Genomic DNA, 21,952 nt, shown 5'->3' with positions numbered 1-21,952 from the left:
TGTTCCAACAGGCATCTGATGAATGGTTATATAAGGCCCATAATATACAATATGTTGAATCTTGCTAACTGTTCTGCTTATCTTATTGTTTAATTATGTTTTAAGTTTTGTATTTTGTAGATTTTTAACATTAAAAAAAAAAATTATTGTAAGTTGCTTTGAGCCCCAATGTGAGAAAAACGGTGGGGCAGAACTAAATATAATAATAATAAGTGACTCTGGGCAAATCATACTTTCTCAGCCACAGAGGATGGCAATGGCAAACTCCCTCTTGAAGAAACATGCTGAGAAAACCATCTTAAGAGTCACCATAAGTCAAAAATGACTTGAAGGCACACAACAACAATAATACTTGCCTGAGATTGCAGAAGGGTGTAAAATTGTGCCATTATCTTTGGAGACCAAGAAGAGAGAAGTCCTGCATGGGCCGCCATTAGCCACTACAGCTGACAGATAGCTACAAATGATTATGTCCAGAGATCCAAGCGTCATCTTTCCTAAGTGGGATACCTATGCCATTTGGTTATTTATTAATTAAAATATTTAAACCCCATCCTATATCCAAGGATATCAGGACAGCTTAAAGATCCTTGAATGTAGAGAGGGATATAGGTATTTTAATACATAAAGAATAATTCTCTGTTCAGTACCTGTGCATCTGCAGAAATACTCAGCCAACGTAAGGCAAGAACAGGGTTTTCATTCTAGGCTCTCAGGAAGAAAGACTACAAAAAGCAAAAGTGTGTTTATGTGGGAAAAGAGATAGTTATTGGAAATTGCCTCCAACTTTGTTCCATTAGAACTCCATAGAGAGGACATGGACTGAGCTTTTTGTTTGTATATACCTTTGGTCCATAACATTCCAGGCAAGCAAGAGGCAGGTCTGTGAAACTAACAACATTTTTCTCTCCCCTGTATGATTTCCTACCATCTTTGTCTGATGAAGAAGCCAGTGAGCTTTGAAAGCTAGCAGTTTGCATCTTCTGGTTGGCCTGATAAAAGCATCACCAAATTTTGCATCTTCTGGTTGGCCTGATAAAGGCATCACCACAATTTACTACTCTGGATTTTGAATTCTGATTCTTTTTGTTTGACTGAAGAAGCAACAGCTTAAAGCAAACCAGAATGTTATTCTGCAGTGGTTTCCACTGTCAACCTGCCAGTATTTAGGTACCATAACTCACTCTTTTTTTCTGCGTCCATGGAAGAAACTGGCCCATTCAAAGCAGGTCTTTTTACTTCCAACCCAGAAGACGGAAGGGATTCCCACTATGAGAGCCATGAGATACTTCATCAGAAACAGAATCAAGTCTGGACGACTCATCTGAGTGACCTGCAGAGAAAGAGAGAAGAGGCAAGACCAAACATGAGACAAAATTGGCTGTGACTCTCTCCCATGTTCAGCTCACTAAAAAATAAAGAAATAAAACTGGTCTTGCAAAAAGCAAAGAACTAGTTGCATCCTGTGATCTCCTCTCCCTAGGGTGAGATGTAGTGTACAGGAGATCAGTTGCAGCTGATCTTAAACCAAGGCAGTTTTCAAATCATGTCAGTAAGACTGATTTTAAACCAAGGCTTCTCGTGTTCCTTAAATGTTTCCTAAAGCAAGTGAGCAGGCCAATAAAACCATTCAAACAAGGAAGGAATGTTTTCAAGGGAAATGATCACAAGTTGCTCCACTGCAGGGACTTTGTGCTGCAGATCTTACTAGAATAGTACACGAACACTCCCTGATGAGCTCCGCTCAGCCCCCTCCCTGGAGTCATTTAAGAAAAATCTCAAGACTCATTTATTCCGCCAAGCCTTTCCCCACATGTCCTGACTGTCATCTCTCCTGTGTATTGCGTGTTGTTTAGATACTGTTTACTGATTTTAACTGGTTTTAATCATTAGGCATGAATGATGGATTCTTAATGATGTACTTTATTATACGGTTTAATATGGGGGAGTTTTGTGGTTTAATTTCTATCTGTAATTTTGTTTTATGCTGTATTGTATTTTATTATTATCTTGTAAACCGCCGTGATCGAAGGAATGGCAGTATATAAAATAAATCTCATTCATTCATTCAAAAATAAATCTCATTCATTCACTCATGTGGAAGTAATCCACTCTGTTCTGAATCCTAGAATTGAAAGAGACCCCAAGGACCATCCAGTCCAACCCCATTCTGCCATGTAGGAAGACACAATCCAAGCCCTCCTTGTGACAGATGGTCAACCAGCCCCTACTTAAAAACCTCCAAAGGAGACCACCACCATCCAAGGGAGTGTGTTCCACTGTCAACAGCTCTTATCCTCAGGACGTGGTGCTTCCTAATTTTAGGTAGAATCTCTTTTCCTGTAGCTTGAATCCATTGCTCTGTGTTCTAATATTTGGAGCAGCAGAAAACAAGCTTGCTCATTCCTCAATATGACATCCCTTCAAATAATTTAACAGGGCTATCATGTCATCCCTTAACCTTTCCTTTTCCAGGCTAAACTACCCAGTTCCCCAAGTCACTCCTCATACGTCCTGGTGTCCAGACCTTCCACCATTTTGATCGCCCTTCTCTGGACATGCTCCAGCTTATCAATATCATTACTGAATTGTGTTGCCCAGAAATGGACACAGTTTTCCAGGTGAGGCCTGACTAAAACAAAATAGAGCGGTACTGTTACTTTCCCTCTTTCAAGACACTGTACTTCTATTAATGCAGAGAATCACATTGCTGACTCTAGTTCAGTAAGAGTCCTACATCCTTTTCACATGTAATGTCATCAAGCCAGGTGTCACCCATATCTGTCCATTTCATTTTTACTGCCCAAATATAATATCCTATATTTCTCACTGTTGTAATCCATTTTGTTAGTTTTGGTCCAATCATTCTGAATTTTGAATTTGGGAAGGGGAAATAACTGGCAGCCTGTGGACCCAAGAGGCCTTCTCCATCCCTTTTCCCAAGTGTCTTGGGGTTTTCATGACAAATATAGCTTCTTTGGAGAGCCAGTGTGGTGTAGTGCTTTGGATTACAACTCTGGAGACCAGGGTTTGAATCCCTGGGTGACCTTGGGCAAGTCACACTATCTCAGCCTCAGAGGAAGACAAAGGCACCCCCACCCTGAACAAATTTTGCCATGTAAACTCTGTAATAGGGCCCCCATAAGTCAGAAACTATTTCAAGACACACCACAACTTCCTTGACTGAGTCCATCCATCCGTAATGTAGTCTTCCTCTTTACCTGTTGCCTTCTACATTATCAAGCATTAGTATGTTTTTAAATAGTCATGCCTTTTTTTCATGATTTGACCAAAGTATGTGTGTTTACATGCAGCTAAAGGAATAAGATCTTCTGACCATTGGATGATAGAACAAATTATTATCTTCCCAATCTCAATGTAAATGCAGGGCCGCCATACTCAGCACCATACCTAGCAAGGCACATCTGAGTGCTGCAAGGAGAAAGACTGTTCCTCCTTCAGCAGAGCTCTTTCTGCCATCCTTCATCAATCTGTACAGTTAAATCAAGTTATTATTGTTGAATTGGGGCAGGCGCCACATGAGCTGGCCAGGAGGCTGTTGTCCCGCAGGCTCTGCAGAAAGACCTGTCTGTAAACCAGTTGCTATAAGCTGCCAATTTATTGAGGCATTGTTTTTGACCCCCAGGACCACTGGCCATTCGACCCTGGCCAGCATCAGCCCTGTGCTTGAAATGGAGTGGAACTGGAACCTTCCCCCTCTCCTCTCTGCAAGTAAAGATACCACCTAGGAAGCGTTCAGGGCAGCTGAATGTGGAGGCGTTCATTGTGCCGTCAGATGTCATCAGCATCCTTCGTTGCTCTGAGCCAGAAAGTGGCAGTAGAGACATTTGAGCGATGCCAAGTGGTGGCCAGACAATGGAGTGACGGTTGACCCCACTTGATATGAAAGGAGAGAAAGCCTGGTTTAACAAAAATGCACATGCTATTGTTGAGTCTCCCGCCTCCTCTCCACCCTCTTAATTGAGGCTGTGAAGACAGGGGGAAAAAGAAGACCAGGCGACACTAGCAGCTGAAGACTGCTGGGGACTCATTGTTGGGAACTGCAGAGTTCCCCACTGACTCCAAACCGTGGCTTCTTTCCCTAGTCCCACACCAATAATTTAAACAGCATGATGGACTAGAGCAAATGAGGAGATCTTCTGGATGATGCAATTTCACTCCAGAGGGAAACAATGACAACTTGGACCAGTGCTTTTTTAATCTCTTCTTTATTAGGGACCTTCTTTGAATATCTTTTGTTGTTCCAGCTCCCTGAGATTTAACTCAAGATTTAAAGCCTTAATAATAATAATAATAATAATAATAATAATAATAAATAATTATGAACACCCAATTAACACTGCATTAGAATCATAGAGTTGGAAGAGACCACAAGGGCCATCCAGTCCAACCCCCTGCCATGCAGGAAATCCAAATCAAAGCATTAAGAATTACCCCATCTGTTAAACACATCAGAGGGGAAGGGAAGACATTTCCCCTGCTTCTTTTCACCAGTTTGTGGTTGGTGCAGATTGAACAGCAATGCACAGGCCCTGCCAGCCAGCCAGCCTTTGCCATGGTTCCTGTTGTGTTGCCATTACATTATCACTTAGCTGCTCAGAATGGCTCCTCCCTGGAACTGCATGACAGAAGCCAAGGCAGAGAAGGAAGGGCAAAGACAGGCTGGTTGGCTGTCAGATCCATCCATCTAGCCAGCCTTTGCCTTGTCTCCTGCCATGTGGCTGCTCTGCTGCAGAGAGGAGGTGGACTGAGCAGCCTTCAAGCCTTTGCAGACCCCCTGTGAGGACACCATGGGGGTCCCTAACCCCCTGGAGGGGTCTATGGACCACAGGTTAAGAACCACACTGACCTGGACCATTTCTCAGCTGGTTTTAAGAGCATCAGAAGGACTACACTGGACCAGACCAAATGCTGACCTAGTCCAAGGTTCTGTTCACTCAGTAGTCAATCAGTTGTCTATAAGAAGCTTATCAGTACACCATGTATGCAATTGCACCCTCTGCCTCACAATCCCCCAACAACTGATATGCAGAAGTGCAAGCTTGTTTTCTGCTGCCCAGAAACTAGAACATGGAACAAAGGATGCAAGCTACAGGAAAAGAGATTCCACCTCAACATTACAAGGAGCTTGACAGTAAAAGCTGTTTCACAGTGGGACAGACTCCCTCGGAGGGTGGTGGAATCTCCTTCTTTGAAGGTCTTTAAATAGAGGCTGGATGGTCATCTGTTGGGGACGCCTTGATTGAGAGTTCCTGCATGGCAGGGGGTTGGACTAGATGGCCCTTGGGGTCTCTTCCAACTCTATGATTCTAAGTGTATTGCCTTCAATACCAGAAGTGCTACACAGCTGCCCTGTCTAGAAGCCATTAATGGTACTATTCTCCATGTCACTGTTCAATCCCTGTTTAAAAGCATCCAAGTTGGTAGCCATCAACCCACCGTGTGGCAATGAGTTCCATAGTTTAACGAAACACTGCATGAATGAGCTGTTCCTTTTATCTGCTCTGAATCCCCACCATTTAACTTCAAGAGAGGACCTCAATTTTAGTACAGTACAATGAGAGAGGAAGAAAAGCTTCCCCATCAGCATTCCCCACACCATGTGTGCTTTTATACATGCCTCAAAAATGATAATGTGGAAAACTGACCTAAGGAGAGACCAGGGATGGGGCCCTAAATTTGTCTAATCTGCTCTGTCTGGATCCATACTCCTGTCACTGAAAGGAGAAATAGATCAGTGCTACTCTAAGTTGTTGCCCATGATTAGTCCACAAGCTACACACAGTGATTCCCAAACTTTGGTCCTCCAGGTGTTTTGGACTTCAGCTTCCCAGAAGCCTTAGCCATCTTAGTCAATGGTCTGGGATTCTGGGAACTAAAATCCAAAACACCTGGAAGGCCAGAGTATGGGAATCATTGGCTCCTGGTGTGTGGTGAGCCTCCAGGCATGAAGGAACTCAGCTGTAGTCAATGGGCATAAATATGCTGAGAGTCCCTGACACAAAACACCCTGGCAATCCCCACATTAAGTTAGCTTTAAAAAATACTGAAGTAAAGCACCCAGAGGGCTTGGTCCTTTATTGAGCTGTAACACAGGTGGCTTTATTGACCTGGAGAAGCACAACCATTTCCAGGGTTGAAGGTGTTCCCAAATTCCAATAACCACAGGGCTTTCATGTACCTGTTTGCTAGGGGAATTATGCATGAAGCCCACCTGCTGATCGGCTGGTGGGATGACAGAGCTTTGAAATGCTACAGTTTTTGGACTATAACTCCCTGAACACCCTCCCTCCAAAGAAAGTAAGCAGGCTGGGAGGTCCTGGACACTGTGATCCAAAAAAGCAATTTTTTTGACTCAGGAAAATCTGAACAGGCCCAATGTGCCCAAACTTCACTCCTGACCAAAATGCTGTCTTAATAGTTTGTTTTAAAATTATTTTTAAGGACTATTTTAGTTTGTTTTTTTTAAAGTTTTTTTGTATTTGTTTTATCTCTGTATTGTTTTAAATGGATTTTTTAAAAACCTGTGATGTGTTGCCTTCAGGGCCTTGGTGGGCTAAGAGGCAACATGTACCGGTAAATGCTTTTTTAAAAAAAGGTAAAATAAATCTTTTCTCCCTACTTCCAGCCATCCATATAGGTTTGTTCCAGGAAAAGAGCCAGCTTGCTCTTGCTCTCTTATATAACGAATTACTTCCAGCCACTGCTTAGAGATAGGCCTGCCTGCAGCGACGTGGGCAGCAGCAGAGCAGTTCTTTTGGAACAACAGTCTAAGAATAAACACCAGCATTGCTGCAGTTTTGAAGAAACAGAAACTATCTGCTCTGCATAATCACCTTCCCAAAGCGGCTGCTGCTGCTGCTGCTCCTCTTCTCACTTTGTATAAGGTGAGAGAAGCAAAAGGAACAGAGTGAACCAGCTACTGATGGAGAAGCTCTGCAGAAGGAAAAGTGTTTCTGAACAGTCCTTTGAATGGCAAGCAAAATCTGAGACACATTCAAGGGAGGAAGCTGTCCAGAAGTCAAATGGACATAGAGGACTCTCCTTCATTAGAGATTTCTAAGGAGGGATTAGAGCACTACCTTTCAGGGATGCTTTAGCTCTGGATTCCAGCATGGTAGGGTCTACAAGGCCATACCAACCCCTCCGGTTCTGTGACACTAAAAGCCACAGAAGAGAACCACAGAGTGGGCTATGGACCCCAGAGGGGGGCTGATCAAATCGGTGAAAGGTCTGGAGACCATGCCCCAATGAGGAGTGGCTTAGGGAGCTGGAGAAGAGAAGGTTAAGAGGTGATATGATAGTCCTGTTGAAATATTTGAAAGGGTGTCATATTGAGGGTAGAGAAAGCTTGTTTTTTTGCTGCTCCAGAGCAATGAGTTCAAACCACAGAAAAAGAGATTCCAGCTCAACCTTAGGAAGAACTTCCTGATGGTACTGCTGTTCGACAGTGGAATGGGCTGCCTCAGAGTGTGGTGAAGTTGCCTTCTTTAGAGGTTTTCAAACAGGGGCTAGAGGGCCATCTGTCACAAGGAGGGCTTGGACTGTGTCCGCCTGAATGGCAGAAGAGGGTTGGATTGGATGGCCCTTGGGTCTCTTCCAGCTCTGTGATTCTAAGCCTCATGTTCTTGTCTGCCATTGTTGCCCCTTTCTGAGCAGCGTTCCACCTACAAAAGGCCAGACAACCCAATCATCATTGTTCTATACACTTTATTTACATGTTTGCATCCCCATTCTACCATCAAGGATCTCTGAATGGCATTTTACCTTCTCCAGTTACACTCTGAAATGCTACTTAGCCAAGGTGAACCACACGAGCTTCATCATGAGTGAAGATCTGAACCCAGCTTTTGTATGTCTGCATGTAGTGTTCCAGCAGCTACAGGGTAGCTCAAATGGCCCTAAATCCAATTGTCAGTCAGTAAAATGCAGCCACTCAGTCAATGGAACTTATGGAGATGTTAACCTACCAAACTCCCATTTATTCAATGGCTTTGTCATTACCCTCCTCTAAGGCTGGGAGAGTGTGACTTGCCCAGGGCTACCAAGGGGGATTACATGGCTGAGTTGGGATCTGAACCCTGGTCTTTCAGTGTCAGTGTCATATCCCTGAAAACTAGCATGGTGTAGTGGTTTCAGTGCTAGACTATGACTCTGAAGACCAAGGTTCGATTCCCAGTTCAACCATGAAACCCACTGAGTGGCCTTGGGGAAATCCCATGCTCTCAGCCTCAAGGGAAGGCAATGGCAAACTTCCTCTGAATAAATCTTGCCAAGAAATAGAAATAACTTGAAGGCACAGAACAATAACTCCCAGAGCCCTAGTCAAACATTCAAACCACTACACCACCCTCACTCTCTAGATGATGCCAAAACATTAGTGTCAGAGAACCCAGAATGGACCACAGTATCTTGATATATGTCCCTGGTTGTTAAGAACATGAAATTGCCATTTGTGCAATTGTGGCAATTTCACAGTGTCAAAGGCATTAAACTTGTCCCTAGAAAACAAGACCTTCCCATCCTGACATCAAAATATGCAACGTGGCAGGTTTCATGTCTGTCTCCCTCATTTCTCTTTTAACCACTAGACATCATTTGTGTTCTCCCCATTAAGATTTCAGTAACGCAATAACTGTAATTAATCTGTTCCTTTCAAAAGATGCCTACTGATGAAACTCCTGTTCCAACCTTGGTAAGGAGCCCTTCTGTCTATTGTTACACAGCCATGCATATTCACCACACCCACCATTCACATTATTGAAGGAAATCTGATATTTCCTGGTGTCCATACATCTCATGATAACTGGAAAGATGTTAATCTCATTAAGCTACAACAGGCTAGGAAGGAAAACAGTAAAGACTTTAAATCCAGAATAGGTGAAAAGGCAGGAAAACAAAAAGTTAGAAATGTGTGTCTGGGAGACCCATTGTACTACCACAACCATATTGGCAGAACTGCCTAAAAACTGCACACCTTTCAAAGACTTAATGTGTTGCTTCCTTTGGGACTGAAATTAATGGAGAATTATATTCCTAGGAGAGACATAAGAGACTTTCAAGGCAGACCCGTCTGCTCCAAGGATGAAGACAGGACCACACTGTTTCTTTCCTATGGCTTTTCCTTATGGCCTTATTAGTTTCCATTGTAAAGAGATCTTGCAGCACCTTTGAGTCAAATTGTGTGAAAAGAAATCTTAGCATGAGTTTCCATTGTATTTGTATGTTTTAACACTATTTTGATCTGCTTTTAAAGAAAGCCATTATCCATTTTTATCTGCAGTTCAACACTCTGAAACCTCTGGTGAGGTGAGACACCACAAATCAATCAATTGATCAATCTGGACAGCAATAAGAGGAGAAGAGCAAGAAACCCTGTCCCACATAATTGGCTCTCATATATTCCATTCTACTTTGTAGGCACAAGTCTACGAAAGCTCATGCTACCAACTTCTCTTTCAGTTAGTCTCAAAGGTGCTAAAAGATCCTTTTGCAGATGCATTCCTCTTCCCTGGTTTTCTAATATTGTCCCCAGCAGGCACCTGGCATTCTGTAACATAAATGTGAGCCAACCTCACTCAACTGTTCTGTGTTCCCGCTCTATTTTGGGCATGGCTTGGACACAGAGGCTCTCAGTCCCACCTATATTGGCATCTTAGTTTTCATCAATGATTTCTATGAGCAACTCTGACTCTCATATCCAGAGATATTTAAAAATAGCTCCTTTTTGTACTGTTCAGACAATGATATGGCTCTTTGTAATAGGAAAGGTGGAGGGAAGTAGAAAGAGAGGAAGGCTGAATGCTAGATGGATGGACTCTATTAAGATCATGGGTATGAATTTGCAGGAACTGAGAAGAACAGTGGAGGACAGGGACTCCTGGAGATGTCTCATGATGCTAAGAGTCAAGATTAACAACAGCAAACTTTTGAAACAGGTAGACAGACAAGACAGATGCATGGGAGATTCCTCTTTCTTCCCACAAACTCTGTTCTATTTTTTTGTGGGTTTTTCAGGCTATGTGGCCATGTTCTAGAAGAGTTTATTCTTGATGTTTCACCAGCATCTGATGCCAGCCACAGATGTTGGTGAAACGTCAGGAATAAATTCTAGAACATGGCCACATAGCCCGAAAAACCCACAAAAAACAATGGATGCCAGCCATGAAAGCCTTCGACTTCTGTTCTACTTTGCTTCTTGCCTGGCAGTCTGTTTTCTCCTCTTTAGCCCAAATTCTATTTGTTGTTGTTAAATGCCTTTCAATTGACTTTGACTCATGAGGACCTCATGAATGAGATGTCTCCAACCCCCCTGTCCTCAACTGCTCTGCTCAAGTCCTGCAGACTCAGGCCTCTTTAATTGAGTCTATCCATCTGATATGCAGTCTCCCTCTCTTTCTACCACCCTCCACCTTGCCTAGCATTATTGCCTTTTCTAGTGAGTCATGCCTTTCCATGATGATGCCAGATTATTGTGAGGATATTTTGGGGATGTGTGTTTTATTCATTCAATTGCGTTCCCTACCCAGCATATTTACAAACTTCTAGGTTACCCCTAGTCTTCTGATACAGCTCTATGTGGCAATATTGTATTTTTGAGTCTAGCTCCAAAAACATAGGAAGACTAAAATGTGAAATAGAGGGTAGCTAAGTACTGATGCATGAATTAGTATTCCTTCTCCCTCCCTGTCCCTTCTCTTTCCCACTTTTCTGTCATGCCTTTTAAATGCTAAGTCTGCAGGCAGTTATTGGCCTACATCCAACTGTTAGCCCCACTAGAATAGACCCATTGAATCAATGGCTAACATCCTACATTGAGGCTGCACAGCCTGCAAAATTACTCTTTAATTCTGCTGTGTAACATTTGTGTTGACTGGCAACACTATGAACCAAGACTCCAACTGTGCAACCGAAAGCATAACCATGTGCATATGAGCATTCATGTGCGATGAACATCTATATACAATTTCACTTCTCCAACCTTGAACTGAATGTGGGACTGTTTTGTATTGGACAAAAATAACCAACTTTGCGAACAAGATTTCAGATAATGAAAACATCCTAACCCAACACTTTGGTCTATTCTAGTTGGGACCAATCACTGGATTCAAGCCATTGATTGTATTGTTCTTTTTAATACTGTTTCCTGATTATTGAAGGAGCCAGTGTGGTGGTGTAGCTTGGGGACTGGACTAGGACCCTGTGTGATCAGGGTTCAGATCTCCACTTGGCCACTGAAATTTGCTGGGTGACCATGGGCAAGGCACACACTCTCTCAGCCTCAGAGGAAGGCAATGGTAGCAAAACCCTTCTGAATAAATCTGGCCAGGAAAAGACCATGATAGGGTTGCCATAGGTTGGAGACAAGCTGAAGGCACAGAACAACAACAAATAGATTCAGTCAAGGAAGTCATGGCCCTGAGTTTGCAAGACCTGAGCTGTTAATGACAGTATCTCTTGGTGGGATCTCATTCAGAGGATCATCCTAACTAAAGGTAACCTGACCCCAATTAACAACAAAGGGGCAAGGGCTGGCAGGGATAACACCCTGCATCTGCAAGATTCTAATGAATGTTTTGTTTTTAATTGGATATTTAAAATAAGATGACAAAGAAAAAAAGGCAAATCTGTGACAGGTTTGCCTTAGGATTGCTATAAGTCAGAAAATACTTGAAGGCACAAAACAATAACAATTCTGTTTAGTGAATGGTAGGTGATTTATAAATGACTAATGTGTAACTTTTAAAAAAAGCAACCTCCAGTTTCTTACCCATTGGCCTTTCTATATCAGTGCATACACAGCAGTCTAAAAAGTAAAGGATACTGATGGTTCCCATTTTGTTTGAAGGTTATGGTTTCAAGGACTTACACTTTCTGTGTCATATTTCATTTTTTCTCCTGGCTTTTTGTTCTGAGTCATGCTTCCTACTTGTCAATAAGATTATGTCTCCGCAGTGTCTCCCCAGAGAATGGTGCCAGGTTTTTGAATACAGCCAGAGTTTCTTTTTATGCTGGTGGAAATGGACCATGTGCAGACAGTCTCAAGAAGAGAGATCCTCACTCACCTGATAAGGGCAGGGTATGTGATATTCCTTGCACCGTTCTTGGATCCACGTTGTCTCCCACACGCTTCGGTAAGCTTGCTCGTAGAAATAGCAGCCGATCACAACCAAGAGGGGCACAAGGTAGAGGACACTGAAGACACCAATCCGAATCATGAACTTCACCAACTTGTCCTGGTTCTCCTTCTCCAAAGGGATTTCTATACGGACTCGGTTTAAGGAGATGATGCCAGCAAGGAGCAGTGAAACTCCAACCACCACATATAGGCAGAGAGGGGCCAAGACAAAGTATCTCAAGGCATCCACGTCATAAAGGCCCACGAAACACACCCCACTGATGTTGTCCCCCTCGATTTTATTCATTGCCAGGAGAATGATGGTCAGGGTGCCTGGGATTCCCCAGGCACTAGCATGGAAAAGCAAGGCCTTCTTCTCGATGGCTTCGCTGCCCCACTTTGGGACAGCTGCCAAAAACCAGGTGATGGTAAGAATCACCCACCAGACACTCCCGGCCATGGTGAAAAAGTACAGCACCATGAACAGCATGGTGCAGGCCTTGTTGTGGGAGCCCTGAGTGACAGTGGAAGCCTTGTAGGTGGTGGGGCTAGAGGCATTGCAGGCCACTCGGTCCTCTAGCAGGAAGCCAATGAAGAAAATGAGTGACACCATCATGTAACAGACGGCGTAAAAGATGATGGGCCTCTCTGGGTAGCGGAATCTTGTGACATCAATAAGGAAAGTCAAAAATGTAAACAAAGTGGCTGAAAGGCAGACAATGGAGATCACGCCAATGAAGTATCGCGCAAAAGAGAGCTCCTCACGCCGGAAATACATGTTTGGGCAAGGAGGGGAGCAATCGCGTACTTCCAGGAAGGTATAGCCCAGGTCTGGATCTATTTTCAACTCTCGGGGGCACCAAAACCCATAGTCTCTTTGTACTGCCACTGGAGCCTCTTTTGTGGGCTCCCCAACTACATTGAGATCAACCAGGCGAGGGTAAGGCTCATCACAATCTGGGAACCTACAACAGCAACAACAGAGACCTTGCTGAGAACAGGTTATAAATGCACACTATGCTGCTGGCAATCAAAGACTCATAAGTCTCCCTTGGCCTGAGATTCCTAGACAGGAAAAGCCTAGCATCATGAAATGAGGGTAGTGTCAAGGAAGAAATATTGTTAAGTTCTTTAGGACAAACTCTGTGTCTCAAAAATCAAGTTAACTGGGGTTGGGATTTTGCAGGCCTCCAGAAGATATTGATCTGCAACTCCCAGCAGCCCTTGTCACCACAGCAAAGGGTGTAAAATGCTGGGCACTACAGTTCACCAACATTTGAAGGGCCACACAATTCCCACATTTGAGGCAAATTCTTTGTTTAGATTTTCAGACCTCCACCAAGAAGCAATTTATTGGACCAGTAGTTATTAACAGGAGACCTGTGCCATTTTAAGTAACTTCATGAATAACAAGACTAACATTTTTTTCCCAAATAAAAATCCATCTGTGATATTTTTATTGGCAGACCAAATTGCACAATAAAGTTATCACTGATGGATTTTTGTTTGCATTTGTTAAATGGCCAACACAGCTACCCCTTAATATTTTCCCCCCAACATAAGCTTCTGTGGATTGCAGCCCAGTTCATGAGGTACAAGTGAATGGTAGGCCACAAAAGTTTTATGCCATAATAAATTTGTAGTCTTTAGGATGCAACTGAAATCTCACTTATTTTCACTTAGTGAACTCTCTGGGATATGTGTTTCAGTCATCCTAAGGGTGACCAAAATACTGTAATCAGGTCTGGAAACCAATACTTTTAAGGAATGACTTGGGAAACTGGGTATATTTAGCTTGGATAAAGGAAAATGGAGTGGTGATTTGATAATCATCTTTAAAGAGATGTCATGAAGAAGATAGAGCCACCTTGTTTCCTGCTATTCCAGAGACTAGCGACTTTATCATATCAGGCTGCTAATATGCCACAGTCATGCTAGTATCAGAAACACAAATATCTTGATTTAAGAACAGCCATTTTTGTACAGCTCTCCAAAAGTGCCATGGTGCTGCTTTAGTCCCGGGCTCTTTCTTCTGCATGCCTACCTTTATAACCCTGCCTTCCTCCCCTAGGGCCTTCCCAGCAAAATTCAATTGCACAGTCACAGAGATTGATTAAGTAAAAAAAGAAAAAGAAATTGAAAAAAAGACAAGACAAGAACAACAGCCTGCTTGGGCGAGGATGAGCGGGGAGAGGGGGAGAAAAGCATAATCATGTCCACTCACACGTGACTGCCGCCTGTACATTGGAACTGCAGTGGGAGGAATACTTATGAATCAATAGTGGAAAAGCAAGGCAATTGGGAGGCACTGTCAGGTTTTACTCATCAATGAAAAGGCACGTTCCAGGAATGGGTAGAAAACAAAGCAGCGTCAGGACAGACACAGTGTTTTGTGATAATGTACAGTTATGGACACTACCATCCTGCTGTAATTCCACTTTGGCAGCCTCGTGTGAAAAAGTCCTAGAACAAAGGATTCAAATTACAAGAAAAGAGATTCCACCAAAAGAATAGAAAGCACTTCTTTACTGTAAGAACTGTTTCACATGGTAATAAGTTGCTTCGGAGGGTGGTAGACTCTCCTTCTATGGAGGCCTTCAAACAGAGGTTGATGGCCATTTTTCAGGAGCGCTGTAGTTGTGTATTCTTGCATGGCAGGGGGTTAGACAAATGGCCTCTTATTGCCCCTTCTAACTCTATGTTTCAATATTCATCTGTATAGCTCCTAGCTACAGAATACTCTTCCTTCTATTGAGTTGTGTCCAGTAGGTTTTCCGAAGTGTAGCCCGGTATCCTGGTGACTGGGCTGTAGTGGCTTGGAAACAAATAGTACAGGACACCAGCTGGACAGTGAAGCCTTACGCTGTGCAGCAAGAGAAGTAGACAAAATGGACAGAGAGACTTTACAGCAATAGTAGGCTACTACACATCTATTAGTAAACTAGAACTGTGCTAAAAGCAAATATGGCTTCTGTTTAGTGACAAAAAGAGCACAGATGACTAGTCTCCTGTGGAATTATTTGTGCCAACTTTCTTGAGCTTTCAAACACAAATTATACTCTTTTCTTCTAGGGTTTCTCCCTCCTCATAGCTTTGGAAAGAGAAAAAAAGATACTTTTGGGTAACTAAGAAATTAGAAGAAAAGCAAAGCTGCCCTTGTGGTGGACTGACTGCTCTTCCTCATGAAAAGCTTAGAATGCCTTTCCAGCCTGTCTGTCTCAACTGGCCCTGGGTATCTATTGTCTATGTGCTTTCTATGCATGAAGACTTCACTTGGCATATATCTCTTCCCTCCTGAGAGCACAAAAGATACAAGATTAATCAATGCAGGGGTGTTTTTTTTTCTCCCGGACCCAGCTGGTTTAAAGCCCAAACAATCATACAGTGCTTATTGAAACTTCTTTTTGACAAAAAGATGCATGTTACAGGAGTATGTTTGTGTATGTGTCTCTCTGTGTGGTAGAAAGATAGAAGCTTGTATTCTAGTCTAACATGAAATGGAAGTTTCAAAATTTGTCAAGCCTCTAAAATGCAGATGTCTACAGCGCGATGGAAATAACCCAAGCAAAAAAACCCAACCTCCCACATTAAACAAAGTAATGCTATTCGTTTTGCTCCATAGGCCACTCCAGTGCACATCTTCAGTTTAAAATGTCATAAAACCCAGGAACTGCTCTAGTACTTCCCACCACTGTCGGACGCAAGAAGAGATGCAAGGAGCTGCTGGAAAAATGTCAGTAGGGATTTTGTTGGGCAGGTGGTGGGACCTGTGCCATCACAGCCGTGACTTAGTCAAGAAGCCATTGCTTGTGATGGTGGGGTATGCCTTTGCCCCCACCCATCAAAGAGATCTCTAGAAAGGCAGAGGGACTGGGACTCAAGAACAAACTTATAATTCTCATTGCAACTGAAGAAACTACAAGGTGGAATATTTACAATAACAGCACTATTCGGTAGGCAAAGGGCTATTCTAGCACTTTTGAGATCATGTCAGTGAAAGACATTTCAATATGAGTTTTCACAGACTTGGTCTACTTTCAGACTAGGATGGCTATGTCTCTGAATTCTACCCAGAATTATTCAGTGATAAGCTCAACAGAATTTAAGAGTGGGCTTGCAGGCCATTAAGTTAGTTTTAACTCCAGGAACGTTTGCACCCTTAACTAATGCTTATAAAGTCCCATGGTTCGTGACCATACTATCTAAAAGACTATATCCCCTATATGAACCTGTCCAAGCTTGAAGACAGAGCTAGTGTGGTATAATGGTTTGAGTGATAGATTAGGATTCTGGAAGGCCAAGGGTTGAATCTCAGCTTTGCCATGGAAACTCACTGGGTGATCTCGGGCAAGTTTTACTTTCTTGGTCTCAGAGGAAGCAACAGCAAACACATCTTGACAAGAAAACTCTGCACTAGGTTTGCTTTAGGGTCATCATAAGTGACCCTAAGAAACAACCTGGAGGCACACAACAATGACAATGCTTTAAGATCCCTGAGAGAGGGCTTTCTTTTGGTCCCAACATTGTTACAGGGCTAGTTGGTAGGACATGTGAGGGGGCCTTCTTGGTGGCTGTTCCAAGGCTGTAAAAGTCCTTTCCAGAGAAGGCTAAGCAGGCCCCCTCTTTGCTTTCTTTCCACTGGCAGATAAAGAGCAGTTTATCTGAGCAGGCATTTGCTACTAAACTGTCTGTGCAGAAGGGTGTTTTAACAGAATGCATGTGGTATACATCCATGCTTAATGTTATATTTTAAAAAGATTTTTGCACTGTTTCAAATCAGTGGTGTTCTAAAAGCAGCTTATTTAAATGACACCTTCACTGTTTTACCATTAGGATTTGAACTGTATTTTGCTTTTAATCTATGCTGGAAGCTGCCTTGGCTGATATGCTAGGATAAAAGCAAAATATAAATTTTATATCCAAGTGTGTATATGTATCTAAAAGAAAATGTCGCAGGGTAAAATAGTAAATCTGAAGAAGAAAGGCATCCTGAACAGTATTAAAACAGTAAATGATATTATATACAGAAAAAGAGCGAGAGAGAAAGTGCATTTGCTCACTTGCTGCATTCCATATCTTCTGGCCAAGATACACCAAACATCTCCATGAGTTTCGAACACTCATTGTACGCTCGTTGACAAATCCTGCGACAGGGGAGGGTGACTCTGCCATACTCCATGCAAACGGGTGCATAGAGAGCACACAGGAATGGTCGAAAGTCCCGGGAACATTCAAGGTTTACCATTGGGTGAAATGGCTATAAAGAAAAACAAAAATTAATTAGCTCCAGGACACTAATTAATCAGCAAGCCAAATTCTACCTTCTAGAACAATCTGGGTGGTTATCATAATCTAAGATCTCTGAACCTTTGGCCAGCTTTAGAAGGGAAATAGATCAGATAAGACACTTTATTGAGGCATTAGACTGCACAGAATGCCAACAAGCATATTTATTCAGCGTGGCATCATAAATTATTTTCAACATTGGTGGGCTTGTATTTTAGGACACATCGTACAGTATAACATACGTAGATCCATCAAGATGAAGACAGCCCATCAGCCACATGTTCAACGCCCCCACTTTTGAGCCAAGGAATATAACACAACATCGAGCAAGGCTGAAGAACCCCTTTCAGCCAGAGGCCCAAATTCAATTTCAGAGAAATTCAGGGGTGTGAGAGAACATTCCAGTGGTAGGCAGAGCCAAAAACGCCAATATATTTTAGTTTAAAGCTCTCAGTGCCATTAACTCAGCCTTAAGAAATGCATTTCACCCTTTCAGAATAGGAGTGGGTGAGACTGCCCATACCAAGGCTGAGGAATGGTGCTATGTCAGTACCGTGAAACCTGCTGCCATAAAAGATAGTAATGGCTGTCAACTAGGGCGGCTTTAAAGGGGAACTAGGTAGATTAATGGAAGAGGATGGCTGCATATCCCTTCTGGTTCCAGAGGTAGCATGCCTCTGAATATCAGCTACTAAGGAGCATGAAATGGAGGGTGCAACTGCACTCAGGTCCTCCACTGGGACAACCAGCTGGCCAAGGTGTTTACAGAAAGTTGGACTAAAAAGGCCTAGCCCAAATAAGCTTCTCTTATTTATTTATCCATTATCCTGCATTTCTCATTATACAGGATCGAAGGAGGCTGAGTCAGAAGGTCTTTGGTGGGGAAAGAAGGGAGAAGGCAACCAGACCTTCCATAGGAAGGAATTCCACAACCTAGGAGCAGCCACTGAGAAGGTTCTCTCTTGTGTCTTCACCAAACATGTCTATGGTGGTGCCAGGACCAAGATAAAGCCTTCCCCTGAAGATCTTAAAGCAGGCTCATATAGGGTCTTTTAGATAGTCTGGATCCAAGCTACGTAGGGCTTTAAATGCCATAACCAGAAGTTTTATGTTTTAAGCAAGTGTAGGCTAAATTGGGATCAGATTTGGCCTCAGGATGAGACCAAAACCTGAAGATGACCACCCCGATATAGCCTAGAGCAGTGATTCTCAACCTTTGAGCCTCCAGGTATTTTGGACTTCAGCTTCCAGGAGATCCAGCCAGTATGGCCATGCTCAGGAATTCTGAGAACTGAAGTCCAAAGCATCTGGAGGACCAAAGGTTGAGAACCATTGGACTAGAGGTTTATCAAGACCTGGAGGGCTATCATAAAGATGAGCTGGCTTTCATTTGGTTGAGCAAGGTTTAATAATATAAATAAATAAAATTTTTATTTATACCCCGCCCTTCCAAACGATCAGGGCGGCTTACAAAATGCACCGAAGTGCAAACAGCATACAGATTAAAAACACATATAAACAACAATCCTTAAAAACAATAAAAAACAATAAAAAACCCCTAGCCCAACCTCACGGCCACGAGAGAGGAGGGAGGCCCACAGGATATTTAGTCGGGGAATGCCTGATTAAATAGGAAGGTTTTGAGACCCTTCCTAAATTGGGCCAGGGTGGTAGATGAGCGGAGCTCCATGGGCAGCGTATTCCAAAGGGCTGGGGCAGCTGTGGAAAAGGATCTTCTGGCAGTAACAGCCAACCTAGCCACAGGCACCTTCAGGAGTTGCTGCCCAGATGTTCTGAGGGTGCGAGGCGGAATGTATGGGGAGAGGCGGTCCTTCAGGAATCCTGGGCCCAAGCCATTTAGGGCTTTATAGGTAATAACCAACACCTTATATTGGGCTCGGAAGCGGATGGGCAGCCAATGGAGATCTTTAAGCACAGGTGTTATATGGCTGGTCCTGGAAGCACCAGTGACCAGCCGCGCTGCCATGTTCTGCACCATTTGCAGCTTCCGAGTTTGGTATAAGGGTTGCCCCATGTAGAGTACATTGCAGAAATCCAATCTCGAAGTTACCAGAGCGTGTACAACAGTCTCAAGGTCCCTCTGGGCCAGGTATGGGCGCAGCTGGCGAATCAGCCGAAGCTGATAACAGGTACTCTTGACCGTCGCATTCACCTGAGCAGTCAGGCGAAGGGACGAGTCAAGAAGCACCCCCAGACTACGCACGGAGTCCTTCACGGGGAGCGTGACCCCATTCAGGACAGGTGGAACCACCGCCATTCCTGGACCAGGGGGACCTATCACTAGTACCTCCGTTTTCTCTGGATTAAGTTTGAGTCGGTTTTCCCTCATCCAGCCCATTACTGACTCCAGACAGGCCACGAGAGGAGAGACGCCATCCCCAGTCACTGCATCAGTCGGAGACATAGAGAAAATAATTTGGGTGTCATCAGCGTACTGATAACCCCGTGCCCCATGTCTCCGGATGATCTCTCCCAGCGGTTTCATGTAAATGTTAAATAGCATGGGGGACAGAATGGCTCCTTGAGGGACCCCGGTTTTAAGGGCCCGCTCACTGGAGCACACGTCCCCCAGCTGCACCATCTGGGACCTCCCAGAGAGGTAGGAACGTTTAAGTTAAGCAGGTATGATTTAGTGAGACACTTCAGTCTACAGGGCGCTGTGTGCAAGGCAAGGCAATGCTACACCACATTGTACAACACACATCCTTTTACCTATTTGTTTAAAAGTTTCAAACTTCCTCATTAATCACCTCAGCACTGTCTTTCTATTATTATAGGAAAATACACTCATACCAATTCAGTACTTTCAGTTTGATCATAATTAATTCAGTTGTACATGTCTGAACAGCTATTTTTTTTTTAACTTCTCTATAGACTCAAAGTACTTTCAACAGTAAATGAGTACTCTGCCCTTCCTTGTTGATATAGCATAAATCAGAACTCACCTTCAGGCTAAACTAGGAATTAAGCAGCTGAAATATTCAGGTTTTAGATGGAAGGGGGACGGAATCCCTTATGATATCAAAGATGAGGGGGAAATGTGCAAGATGAGAGCAAAACAAATATACGTCCCTGTGGTGATGTGTCGCGTTTGACTTTAAAGCAGATATAACACAATTATGCACAGAGCTGGGAAGAGCCATGCAGTGCAGGGACGGGCAAAGTGCAGCCCTCCAGATGTTGGACTGTAACACCCAATGTTCCTCTCCACTCGCTAGGCTGCCAAGGGCCACTTAGGACCTGGGAGCCAGTTCAAATCCATCTCCAGTTACTGTAGGAGGAGTTCAAATCCCCTCTCTGCTAAGAAACTGACTGGGTGGCCTGGAAGAAACTACTATCACCTTACTAACATTGTTCCTCACAGAGCTGTTGAGAGACTGCATTGAGTGTGAGATGAATGGGGTGCAGTAACACAGGTCCCCCACCCAGCACTAGAAACTGTCTAGACTTGACAAGCAGCGAGAGACTGTCAGTGTTCCCAGTGGAAGAAAATGAGCAGATGCTATTAATGTATGCAAATTTGGAACTGGCCATTATCTACACGCAGAAAACCATTTTACTGCTTGGCTTCACTAAGAAAGGGAGAGGAGTGTAAGATGCTCTACAGAAGCTCCCAGTGACCAATCTCTGCTCCAAGTTAGCCATATTTGCTCTGGCTCTAGGGGCTGAAGAAAGCAAGCGGCTGCCACACTTTTTAGACTACAACTTTTAGAATCTCTCGGTAACCATAAAGTAGTCATCAAAATACAGGCTGAGTATCCCTTATCCAAAATGCTTGGAACCGGACGTGTTTTGGATTTTAGAGTTTTTCAGATTTTGGAATATTTGTATATACGTAATAAGATATCCCGGAGATGGGACCCAGGTCTAAACATCAAACTGCAAGAAAAGAGATTCCACTTCAACATTAGGAGGAACTTCCTGACAGTAAGGGCTGTTGGATAGTGGAACAAACTCCCTCGGAGCGTAGTGGAGTCTCCCTCCTTGGGGGTCTTTAAGCAGAGGCTGGATGGCCATCTGTCGGGGATGCTTTGATTTAGATTTCCTGCATGGCAGGGGTTGGACTGGATGGCCCTTGCGGTCTCTTCCAACTCTATGATTCTATGTTTCATATGGACCTTACGCACATAGCCTAAATGTATTTCCATACACAAAGGATTTGTAATTTGTATTGACATTCTCACATACCAATGGCATATACAGTCAGACCTTCTTATACATGGATTTTTTATACACGGATTCAAGCATACAGTGGTACCTCGGGTTACGAAATTAATTCGTTCCGCGGCTAATTTCGTAACCCGAAAAACCTTCGTAACCCGAATTGCCATAGGCGCTAATGGAGAAAAAGCCGCGGCTCCGCCGCGGCTCCATTTAAAACAGCGCCAGGGTTTTTTCGTAACCCGAAAAAACCTTCGTAAGCCGAAACAATAAATCCCTATGGGATTTTTTCGTATCCCGAAAAATTCGTAAGCTGGGTAATTCGTATCCCGAGGTACCACTGTA

The 21,952-nt window shown here is 43.5% G+C and overlaps 2 protein-coding genes across 7 annotated transcripts in view; one reads left to right on the top strand and one right to left on the bottom strand.

Moving 5' to 3' along the window:
• The window catches only part of LOC121919807 (protein FAM71C-like), a 1,121,343-nt gene that overhangs the window by 52,832 nt on the left and 1,046,559 nt on the right, over nucleotides 1-21,952 (top strand). The gene's annotated exons all lie outside the window — the stretch shown is intronic.
• Nucleotides 1-21,952, bottom strand: part of FZD3 (frizzled class receptor 3) — a 69,882-nt gene that overhangs the window by 6,003 nt on the left and 41,927 nt on the right. For all 6 annotated transcript variants that reach the window (XM_042448717.1, XM_042448756.1, XM_042448736.1 and 3 more), the window contains 3 exons: nucleotides 17,200-17,396; nucleotides 12,087-13,104; nucleotides 1,185-1,333 (listed from right to left, as the gene is read on the bottom strand). In XM_042448717.1, the coding sequence (XP_042304651.1) occupies nucleotides 1,185-1,333; nucleotides 12,087-13,104; nucleotides 17,200-17,396 (1,364 nt within the window). The remainder of the gene's footprint in view (nucleotides 1-1,184; nucleotides 1,334-12,086; nucleotides 13,105-17,199; nucleotides 17,397-21,952) is intronic.

This window comes from Sceloporus undulatus, chromosome 1 (assembly GCF_019175285.1).
Source record: "Sceloporus undulatus isolate JIND9_A2432 ecotype Alabama chromosome 1, SceUnd_v1.1, whole genome shotgun sequence".
Lineage (NCBI taxonomy): Eukaryota > Metazoa > Chordata > Lepidosauria > Squamata > Phrynosomatidae > Sceloporus > Sceloporus undulatus.
The sequence above is the reverse complement of the archived record's forward strand: the minus strand, read 5'-3'. Positions and strand labels throughout refer to the sequence as shown.